This window comes from Chiloscyllium plagiosum, chromosome 1 (assembly GCF_004010195.1).
Source record: "Chiloscyllium plagiosum isolate BGI_BamShark_2017 chromosome 1, ASM401019v2, whole genome shotgun sequence".
Classification (NCBI taxonomy): domain Eukaryota; kingdom Metazoa; phylum Chordata; class Chondrichthyes; order Orectolobiformes; family Hemiscylliidae; genus Chiloscyllium; species Chiloscyllium plagiosum.
In genome coordinates, this window is record NC_057710.1 from 63,290,059 (window position 1) to 63,302,099 (window position 12,041).

General features: G+C 41.2%; 1 protein-coding gene across 1 annotated transcript in view; it reads left to right on the top strand.

Moving 5' to 3' along the window:
* Nucleotides 1–12,041, top strand: part of mrps30 (mitochondrial ribosomal protein S30) — a 24,050-nt gene that overhangs the window by 7,559 nt on the left and 4,450 nt on the right. Inside the window, exons 2-4 of the mRNA XM_043688156.1 lie at nt 6,702–6,847; nt 9,352–9,457; nt 9,642–9,818. Coding sequence (XP_043544091.1) covers nt 6,702–6,847; nt 9,352–9,457; nt 9,642–9,818 — 429 coding nt within the window. The remainder of the gene's footprint in view (nt 1–6,701; nt 6,848–9,351; nt 9,458–9,641; nt 9,819–12,041) is intronic.

Here is a 12,041-nt window from a genome sequence, read left to right on the forward strand (position 1 = left end):
GACAACCTCACTTGGCAGGGTTGAACTCCATCTGCCACTCCTCAGGCCAGCTCTGCATCATATCTAAGTCCCTTTGCAGCCGACAACAGCCTTCCTCACTATCCACAACTCCACCAATCTTCGTATCATCTGCAAATTTGCTGACCCACCCTTTGACTCCCTCATCCAAGTCATTAATAAAAATTATGAACAGCAGAGGACCCAGAACTGATCCCTGGGGAACTCCACTTGTCACTGGGCTCCAGGCTGAATATTTACCATCTACTACCACTCTCTGCCTTCGACCGGTTAGCCAGTTTTCTATCTAATTGGCCAAATTTCCCTCTATCCCCTGCCTCCTGACTTTCCGCATAAGCCTACTATGGGGAACCTTATCAAATGCCTTACTAAAATCCATGTATACTACATCCACTGCTCTACCCTCATCCACATGCTTGGTCACCTCCTCAAAGAATTCAATAAGACTTGTAAGGCAAGACCTACCCCTCACAAATCTGTGCTGGCTGTCCCTAATCAAGCAGTGTCTCTCCAGATACTCATAAATCCTATCCTTCAGTACCCTTTCCATTACTTTGCGTACCACCGAAGTAAGACTAACTGGCCTGTAATTCCCGGGATTATCCCTATTCCCTTTTTTGAACAGGGGCACAACATTCGCCACTCTCCAGTCCCCTGCCACCACCCCCATTGACAGTGAAGACGAAAAGATCATTGCTAACGGTTCTGCAATTTCCTCTCTTCCCACATAATCCTAGGATATATCCCGTCAGGCCCGGGGGACTTGTCTATCCTCAGGTTTTTCGTAAGACTAACAGGCCTGTAATTTCCGGGGTTATCCCTATTCCCTTTTTTGAACAGGGGCACAACATTCGCCACTCTCCAGTCCCCTGCCACCACCCCCATTGACAGTGAAGACAAAAAGATCATTGCTAACGGTTCTGCAATTTCCTCTCTTACTTCCCACATAATCCTAGGATATATCCCGTCAGGCCCGGGGGACTTGTCTATCCTCAGGTTTTTCAAAATGCCCAACACATCTTCCTTCCTAACAAGTATCTCTTCTAGCTTACCAGTCCGTTTCATACTCTCCTCTTCAACAATACGGTCCCTCTCATTTGTAAATACTGAAGAAAAGTATTCATTCAAGACCTCTCCTATCTCTTCCGACTCAATACACAGTCTCTCACTACTGTCCTTGATCGGACCTATCCTCGTTCTCGTCATTCTCGTGTTTCTCACATACGCATAAAAGGCCTTGGGGGTTATCCTTGATCCTACCCGCCAAAGATTTTTCATGCCCTCTCTTAGCTCTCCTAATTCCTTTCTTCAGCTCTCTCCTGGCTATCCTGTATCCCTCCAAGGCTCTGTCTGAACCTTGTTTCCTCAACCTTATGCAAGCTTCCTTCCTCCTCACAAGACATTCAACTCCCTCGTCAACTAAGGTTCCCTCATACGACCATCTCTTTCCTGCCTGACAGGTACATACATATCAAGGCCATGTCGTATCTGTTCCTTGAAAAAGTTCCACATTTCAACGACATCCTTCCCTGACAGCCTATGCTCCCAATTTATGCTCCTCAGATCCTGTCTTGCAGCATCGTATTTACCCTTCCCCAAATTGTAAAACCTGCCCTGTTGCAGGCACCTATCTTTCTCCATAACCAAGGTGAAACTCACAATTGTGGTCGCCATCACCAAAATGCTCACCCACTAACAAGCCCATCACTTGTTCCGGTTCGTTACCAAGTCCCAAATCCAATATGGCCTCCCCGCTGGTCGGACAATCTACATACTGAGTTAGAAAAGCTTCCTGGACACACTGCACAAACACCGCCACATCCAATCTAAAGAGCTTCCAGTCAATATTTGGGAAGTTGTAATCGCCCATGACTACTACCCTGTGGCTTCTGCACCTTTCCAAAATCTGTTTCCCAATCTGTTTCTCCACATCTCTGCTGCAATTGGGGGGCCTACAGTAAACACCCAACAAGGTGACTGCTCCTTTCCTATTTCTGACTTCAGCCCACTACTACCTCCAAAGGCAGATCCCCCTCGAACTGCCTTTCTGCAGCCGTTATACCATTTCTAATTAGCAATTTCTATGGGTGAGCTCTAGTCACTGTAACTCACTTTGATTATGCCATCCTGGGGTATGCGCTCTATCTCCTTCTGAACCTGTGCCAACTTTAGAGGGTTATGTCGATGAGGATGTTGCTTAATCGGAACAGCATCTCCTATCTCTGCATCATGCACAATTAGGTTAGTACTCTGTTTATTTCCGCATATCTCCCCATGTGATAATTCTTTCAGGTCGTTTCGATTTTCTTGTGGATGGTAACTCAATAATTTATCCCAATTTTTTGACAACTTCCTCATTATCCAATTTGACTTGAGGAATGTCCAATTCAGAATCCTCTGAACCTGATTCTTTCTTCCCGTGCTGTAATCATTGACACGTCCTCTTGCTTTCCTTCCTTATCAAAATATCTTTTGAGCATATTCACATGACACACTCAGAGATTTCTTCCTGTCTGGAATCCTTATCAAGTAGTTCACCTCATTCAATTTCCCCTCAATTTGATATGGTCCACTAAACCTTGCTTTTAAAGGCTCACCTGTCACTGGAAGTAACACCAATACCTTATCCCCAATTGCAAAATTGTGAATTTGAGATTTCTTATCTGCTGCTTGTTTCATTGCATGCTGTCAACTCAACTCTCCAGCTCTATTTAATCGTTCTCTAAAATTTGACATAGTCCAAATGGGTGGTCTCTGAATTCTGATTTACTAATTTCTCTTTAATCTTACCCAAAAATTAATTCAAATGGACTGAATTTGGTCAATTCATTGGTGCATCTCCGATTGCAAAAAGTGCAAATGGAATTCCCTTATCCCAATCATCTGGATAATTCCAACCATGTGCCCTCAAGATGATTCTTCAGTGTTTGATGCCATCTCTCTAGCACTCCCTGAGATTTGAATTGCTTTATTCCCAAGTTATCCATCACCTCTTTGAATAGTTTGGATGTGAAGTTTGATCCTTGATCTGAGTGGATCTTTATTGGAAGTCCGTGTCTAGTTAAAAAAAAAATTAAGTATATTTCTACAATCCTTTTAGCGGTGATATGTAATGGGGTTGTCTCTGAAAATCTAGTCGACGCATCCATTATTGTTAATAAATACTTATTCTCACTTTTTGTTTGAGGTAGGGGACCCAAGCAATCAATCACGACTCTTGTGAAAGGTTCCTCAAATGCTGGAATAGGTATTAAAGGTGCAGGTTTTATTACTGTCTGTAGTTTTCCAATTAGCTGACATGTATGACACATTTGGCAAAATTCAGTTCCATCTTTGTGTAGTCCAGGCCAGTAAAAATGTCTTTGTATTTTAGCTTGTGTTTTCCTCACTTCTAAATGACCTCCAAGTAGTAGCATCACCTTTCTATACCCTACTGGCAAAACAATTTGCTGAATCTCTGCCCATTTTTCATCTGCTTGAATGTGTGATGATCTTCATTTCCTCATTAAGACATCATTTGTTACATAATAACACACAGGAATGTATTCATTTTCTTTGTAAATGCCTTTTAATATAATATGTTTTAACTCTATCTTTCTGCTGTAATTCAGTCAGCTTAGCAGAGCTAAAAATACTTGCATGTCTACCTATTTGCTCCTTCTCTGTTCCACTTACCTGATCAAAGAAAGTTTTGGATAACACTACGTCAACTTCTGTGCCTTTTGATTTCTCCTCATTTAACTGTGCCTCTGTGATCTTGTGATCACACAATCAGGGAAAATTCCTCGATAAAGGTCTTTCATTTCTCAGTTACCTGTGTCTCTACAGGCTTTTCAATTAGAGTAGGCAAAATGCCTACTGGTGAAACAGCTGTATCATTTGCAAGGACAGATTGTATTCTTGGAGCTGAGAGTTTGTCCACTACTCCTATCACAACTTCTCCACTCTTCCCTGGACTCTCTAGCCTCGCTTTACATAATTGAGTATTTTTTGTCTCTCCATGAATTCCTGTTACCAGTACCTTCTCTGGCAATAGTCTCAGGAGTGCGTATCTCCTCATCCCTCAGCATTACACACTGAGAGGATCCTATGTCCTTAATATTGTAACTTCCTTACCTATTATTCCTGGCCTATGTGAATAAACTTTACTTTTGCATGTATATTTTTTAAGCAGATGAGGGGCTTGCTCCTTAATCAACCTCTGATCATCTTGTACACTGAGGCTAACTTCCCTTGTGTTTTTTGTTTCTAACTTCCAACAAAACTTCCAGGCTTGTCTGGTTTTCCTGTATCTGGCTTTCTCCGAGCCCAACAGTGTGATTTTGTGTGGCCCACTTTATTACAAAGAAAACATCAGAGCTTTTTAATTTCTTTGTCACCCTCAAGGGTTTCATTTTTACCATGTGGTAAATTATCCTTATGATCTTCACAGATCTACCTTTCCCTTTCCATGGAAGGATTTCTCTTTGCCCCAATTTCTATCCCTCACGGACTGAAACTGGAAGTCAAACTGTGTTTATGGATCAGCTCATAATCATCAGCCACTTCAGCTGCTAACCTTGCTGTTTTAACTCTCAGCTCTTCCACCTGAGTTTTCACTACTTCAGGCAGTGAATTTTTGAATTCCTCATTGAGCCTACCGTCAGCCTTTATCTCCAGCCTTTTTAAGCTGCCTTTCTATTTTAAATGTCAGCATTTGAAGTTCAAAAGCACTCTCTTTCTCCCCGTCTTCTGCTTCTAATCATAACTAAAACCGTTTCATTTCTGCTTCCCTTTCATTATAAGAGTCCTAGAGATGTACAGCCTGGAAACAAACCCTTCGATCTAACCCGTCCATGCCGACCAGATATCCCAACCCAATCTAGTCCCACTTACCAGCACCTGGCCCATTTCCCTCCAAACCCTCCTTATTCATATACCAATCCAAATGCCTCTTAAATGTTGCAATTGTACCAGCCTCCTCCACTTCCTCTGGCAGCTCATTCCATACATCTACCACCCTCTGCGTGAAAAAGTTGCCCCATAGGTCTCTTCGAATTCAAGCTGCTTCATTTGCAATTGAATCCTTGCCATCTCCATAGATTCTTATGGTTTCTCCAGCAAATTTAAATGCTGACCTACTGCTGTAATTATCTCTCCTTTCCTCACAGAAGCAGGCAGTTCCAGTTCCAATTACTCTGCTAATTCTTGCAAGTTGGTCTTTTTGCAAAACCTCAAGTCACTGCATCCACATCCAGAAAACTTTTGGCGACTGAAAGAGCCATTACTATCTCAAGCTTTGTCTACCTAACCAAACCAACACCTGACATATAGACCCTAGCATCTACCACTCGCTGTTTAAAATCCCACAAAGAGCCCCCCAGTCTGTTATGGACTAGGCCAGACCACTTAAAACATTCTTAAGCAGGCAGCCTTAGACCTAACTTTGCAATTTGTTTCGGTAAGTGTACAATGAAAATTACCTGGAGTAAGATAGCTAGGTTGACTACTAGATTTTAAAACAGAAAAAAATTTATTCACAAAAATTACACAATGAAACACACAGAATCCCTACAGAGCTCCGCCTATTCAACTTGACTTAATTATGTTTTTCCGAATACACACAACATTCCCAACAAGCAAACTCCTTTTAAAACCCAGTATAAATGGAACACATGCTTACAGGTTGAAGGGCAGAAAGAGCGAGTGAGCTCCCTGTTGAACTTTGCAGTTCAAGACTGAACTAAAAACAGCTCAGCTCAGCTAAAGAGCTGACCACTTTCCCCTCTTCATACAGGTCCCTTCCAAAGCATCACCACTTTAGCCTGAAGTCTCATCTGTTTACATATAAACACAAAGCCTCTCAAAATCCTTTTCATCTCTGTGCCATACCAGACTGATCGGTGTCTGGCTGGTTTATTGCCCCTCTGGAAAAAAATCAAGGACAGAGTCTCCTTGAGACAATGAACAGCTTTTAGAAAAAGGGAACTAGCTTTGTGACACCATCATCCTCAAACTAGCCCTCCCACCTCCCTCACTCTTCCCTCCCCCTCCTGACCCTCCTCTCTCACCCCACCTTCCTAGCCCCTTTCTGCTTTCTTCACCTTATTGCCCTGGCACCCCATCTCATATAGCTTACGTACTTACACTTTCACAGGAGCTGTCAAAGTAGTTTGTCATGCTAGATATTTAAATTACAGAATATGGCAACTGCTGTTTTAAAAGGAGTGTCACTTACCTTCGCAACCCCTATATATTCTGCAAAACAAGGGACCTGCCAGTCATTTTTAAAAAAAGCAGTGGAGTGGCATTTGAATGCAATTACCATTCCTTGGAAAATCTGTTAAAATGCTCTGGAAATGTTTTTAAAAAAATACTAGTCTAACTCCTGGTTAACGGCAGAACTGGCTCTGCTTCTGTATTCTCCTGAGCCCTGACTTTGACAACACGATCCAGCACCTAATTGGTGTGTTCTACATAGCAAGATCTCTATCAAGTTGTGACAACTTATCAACTAATCAGCATTCTTTTTGTCCTGTAGAAAGTTGTTTTCCCTTTATGTTGGTAATTTCTACGCAGTGTTCTGATGACTGCAAGCTAAAAAGCTTTGACAAATTGTCTTTAAACAATAATTAAGTCCTAAGCATTATTGTAAATACGTAATGCTCAGTTTGTGCTAAGGTGAAGAATTTTTATTCTTGCAGATTTTCAACCGGATGTTAACTTTTACTGGTTGCGGGGTGAACGAACTGTTCCTCGGGGTCATCGGAAAGGGCGAGTAGATCCTATTCGTTTCCAGATTGATGACAAGCCTTACTGCCAAATTCGAGTTCCTAAACAACTCCCTGAGGTAATAAATAAAAACTGAAAGAACTGTGGATACTGGAAGTCAGAAACAAAAAACTTAAATTGCTGGAAAAGCTCAGCAGGTCTGGAAGAATCTTTGGAGAGAAATCAAAGTTAACGTTCTGGATCCTCAGAACTCAGCGGAAAGGTCATTGAACTGGAAGTGTTAACTTTGATTTCTCTCCACAGATGCTGCCAGACCTGCTGAGCTTTTCCGACAAGTTTATGTCTGAGGTAATAGTTCAGTTAAGATTTCACAGGGTCGTGAAGGCTTCTCCAGTTTGGTTTTAACTGGAAGTTTCCTGTGCTTTAGTTAACTGATGTTGGCATCAAGCACATGAGTTAACTGATACAAAGTATAGGTAAAGTTCCTTCTATTCTGTTCTAATAATGTACCTTAACAGGCCACTTCATTTTCTTTTGATTTATGATCATTAATATGAGTTTTTTTGGAAAATTGTAATTAAGGAGTTAAGTTTTTCTTCAGTTCTTTTATGGAATGTTGGCAAGGCTTGTATTTGTTGCCCATGCTTAATTTCCCTTTAACTAAGTGGTTTTGTGGGGCCATTTCAGAGGTCATTGAGTCAACAGCATTGCTCTGTCGTATGCAGGCCAATCAGGTAAGGATGGAAGTTTTCTTTCCTGAAAGGACATTGGTGAACCAGATACCAGAGGTTATGTTTGTTGCTTAAAGCCACCCAAATGAGAAATGGATATGGAATTTTTATCCATTGCATGTTAAGAGCTGGCACATTGACTACTTCAGGTTCGTCTCATGGTCAATGTCCAAATAAAGCAAGACCTGGAGTACATCCAGGTTTGGGCAGATAAACAGGAAGTAACATTGCCTGACACTGGTGCGAGAATGTAGTTCATGCCATGAGAAAATCCAATCATTTGTCCATGTGATTGAATGGTATTACTATTGAATCCCCTTTCATCAATACCTTGAATGTACTGTTGACCAGGACCTGCCTGTAAATACTGTGATTGCAAGAACAGGTTAGAGGCTGGGAGTTCTGTGGTGACCAACTCTCCTCCCTTCTCTCAAAGTCTGTATGTCACTGAAAATGCACAAGTCGGGATGTAATATCCTCCACTAGTTTGGATGAATGCAGCTTCAACAAAGCTCAGTTTTACATTATCCAAGACACAGTAGCCTACTTGATTGGACTCCATCCACTATCTCCAACATTGACTCCATTCATGCACCATGGCACAGTGTGATTAGTGCAGTATATCACCAAGGTAGCTCATCATCAGAGTATTGAGTACAGGAGTTGGGAGGTCATGTTGCGACTGTACAGAATATTGGTTAAGCCACTGTTGGGATATTGCGTGCGATTCTGGTCTCCTTCCTATCGGAAAGATGTTGTGAAACTTGAAAGGGTTCAGAAAAGATTTACAAGGATTTTGCCAGGGTTGGAGGATTTGAGCTCTAGGGAGAAGCTGAACAGGCTGGGGCTGTTTTCCCTGGAGCGCTGGAGGCTGACGGGTGACTTTATAGAGGTTTACAAAATTATGAGGGGCATAGATAGGATGAATAGACAAAGTCTTTTCCCTGGGGTTGGGGAGTCCAGAACTAGAGGGCATAGGTTTAGGGGAAAGATATAAAAGAGATCTAAGGGGCAACTTTTTCGTGCAGAGAGTGGTACGTGTATGGAATGAGCTGCCAGAGGATGTGGTGGAGGCTGATACAATTGCAACATTTAAGAGGCATTTGGATGGGTATATGAATAGGAAGGGTTTGGAGGAATATGGGTCGGGTGCTGGCATGTGGGACTAGATTGGGTTGGGATATTTGCTCGACGTGTACAGTTTGGACCGAAGAGTCTGTTTCCATGTACATCTCTATGACTCTATCTTTGACAGCACTATACAAACCTGTGATCTTTGCCATCTAAAATGACAAAGGCAGCAGAAAGATGAGAACACCTACACATTTCTCTCCAAGACCCCGCCATCCTCACTCCAATACTTTTCATGTCTCAGTATCCTGGAACCCCTGTCCTTGCAGCACTGGATGATCCTACAGTCCAGAGATTGCAATGGTTCAACAGGGCAACCCATCACCTCCTGGGTGATTAGGTTTGGGAAATAAATGCTGCCCTTGTCAATGTCGCCCACATCCTGTGAACAAATATAACAAAAACTGAGGAACTCTTTTAAAATATTCTTTAGCCTGTTATCCTTTAGTTTTTCTCTTTATTGCTCCAGAATCAGAAAATTCATTGGTGCTGATATCTTTAAACTGTTTTCTGATTTTATTAATATTTACACAGCCTTTAAAGTTGTGTAGTTATTCATTGCTAAAATGCTAACTCAAGTTATTGCTATTAAGCTAGTTTATTTTTTTCAATGCTTTATTGTCAGTCTGTCTTAGATTCGACAGCAAGAAATTAATGTTGTAACTTGGCATCTGGTCAATGCTAAATTTTTTTTATTAACCCCTAAAAGTTAGTAGTAACCTTGAAATAAGCAATTTTAAAATTAAGCCTTTTTTCCTAGTTTGTGCCCTTAGAACATTCAGTTCTTGAAGATGTTCCTGTTATTCATGTCGAACCATGCCGACTTCCATTATTTCAACGGCAGTATGACAACAATATTTTCATTGGTAAGTGAAAATGGATTTGTGGATGCATTGCATATTTGAATAATTCAATATTTTATTAAACTGTATACCAAACCATGGTTGTTTGATAAGGTACTGGAAAATAGAATTTAACTGAATTGTTATGTTGTGTTGCATTCCCTGTCTGACTGATCTGGAATTGCACTTGCACGTATTCTGTTAACAGGTTCAAAGATTTCTGATTCTTCCTGTTATGGACACACCCAATTTCATTTTGCTTCTGAGAAATTGAGGAGAGAAAAACTAATAAAAGATGACCTACCTGACCAGATTGAAGTGCGTTTGCGTGCCAATGGTATTGCAAGTTTGTTTGCTTGGACTGGAGCACAGGCAATGTATCAAGGTTAGTGTGTGCTAATTCGTCAAAGATTAAATACAGTCAGTTCTGCTATAACGTGGTAGTCCTGTTCTTGTGCAACCTTGTGTTGTAAGAAAATCACGTAATAGCAGAACTAATAGGGCTGGAATCGCGTTATAATCAACACACACTTTTAAAGGTTTGTGCTTTAGAAAGTGTTCTCAATTCATCAGTCGTGTCATAGCGAATTGGCATTAACGAAACACTGGTCATAGCAGAATGACTTTACCTTGTTTTTGAATTATGTTGCCTTAATTTGTTCTCTCTGAACCCACCTTCATTTACTTCACTCATTCCGCTCATTTTGTATTTTATTTGAAGAAGCAGTCTGATTGCTCCGGGTCTTTTCTGACTATTAAGGAACAATATAAGAAGAACTGATGAAGACTTGCCCCTTTCAATTTGTGTACTCCCTCATTGAAAAACAACTGGGCAGGCCAATTTACTGCTTTAAAGTCAGCTTTATTGTCACTTGCAGGAGTTTTGTTTTGGAAAGGCATTGGAGAGGCTCAATGTTAGGATAAGAATAAGTTATGGGGCTGTGGTTTTAACATTTTAATAAATTAGGTGTAGAAACAAATGCACATCTTTGTTCCATTATCTGAAGTTTTGATGGTATAATGTTGCTATTCAAGCAATTCATTTAATTGATTTTTAATGTACATCAAATGTCTGAAATGCTTCAGTACTGACAATATGATATCTAAATAATTTTAATGACTAGCATTTCACTACTGGAGGGTTTTTCAAATGATAAATGGTCTTATTGAGGAAATTCAGTCAGTTCACTGAGTCATTGCAAGCCTGATGTTTTGCTAGTAATCATTTAATAATTTTGAAATTAATTTTAAATTAACCACCAGAGAATTTGACTATTCTGTCAACCGAGTCTATTTGTCATTTAAACATGGCTGATATGTTTCTTAACTTTATTCTGCTGCTTTTTCCTCATTATCCTCAATCCCCTTGCTAATGGAGAATCTACTTATTACTGTAATAAATACCCTCCATACTTGGTCTCCACAGCCTTCTGCAGCAATGAATTCTATAGATTCACAACCTTTTTGCTGAAGTAATTCCTCATCTCATTTATAAAGAGTTGTCCCTTCACTCTGAAGCTGCGCCCTCAGGTCCTAGTCTTGTATCAGTGGAAACAAGCCTGACATTGCTGGTGGTCAGGTTGTTGGAGGGAATCTTGTGGGACAGGATTTACATGTATTTAAAAAGGCAGGGACTGATTAGCGACCATGAATGTGGCTTTGAGCCTGGGAAATCATATCTCACTAACTTGAGTTTTTTGAAGAAGTAACAAAAAGGATTGATGAAGGCAGAGCGGTGGACATGATCTGTATGTACTTTAGGAAGGTGCTCAACAAGGTTCCTCATGGTAGACTGGTTAACAAGGTTAGGTCACACGGGATAGAGAGAGAACTGGCTTGAAGGTAGAAGACAGAGGGTGATGGAGGGTTGTTTTTCAGACTGGAGGCCTGTGATTAGTAGTGCCCCACAAGGATTGGTGCTGGGTCCACTGCTTTTTGTTATTTGTATAAATAATTTGAATGTGAACACAGGATAGAACATAGAATAGAAGAATACAGCGCAGTACAGGCCCTTTGGCACTCGATGTTGCGCCGATCCAAGCCCACCTAACCTAAACTAGCCCACTCTCCTCCATATGCCTATCCAATGCCCATAATAAGGGAGAGTCCACCACTGCTACTGGTAGGGTATTCCATGAACTCACGACTCGCTGAGTAAAGAACCTACCCCTAACATCTGTCCTATACCTACCCCCCCTTAATTTAAAGCTATGCCCCCTTGTAATAGCTGACTCCATACGTGGAAAAAGATTCTCACTGTCAACCCTATCTAAACCCCTAATCATCATGTACACCTCTATCAAATCACCCCAAACGTTCTTTTCTCCAATGAAAACAACCCCAAGTGCCTCAGCCTTTCCTCATACGATCTTCCTACCATACCAGGCAACATCCTGGTAAACCTCCTCTGCACCCGTTCCAGTGCCTCCACATCCTTCCTATAGTATGGCGACCAAAACTGCACACAATACTCCAGATGCAGCCGCACCAGAGTCTTATACAACTGCAACATGACCACAGGACTCCGGAACTCAATTCCTCTACCAATAAAAGCCAGTACGCCATATGCCTTCTTCACCACACTATTTACCTGGGTGGCAACTTTAAA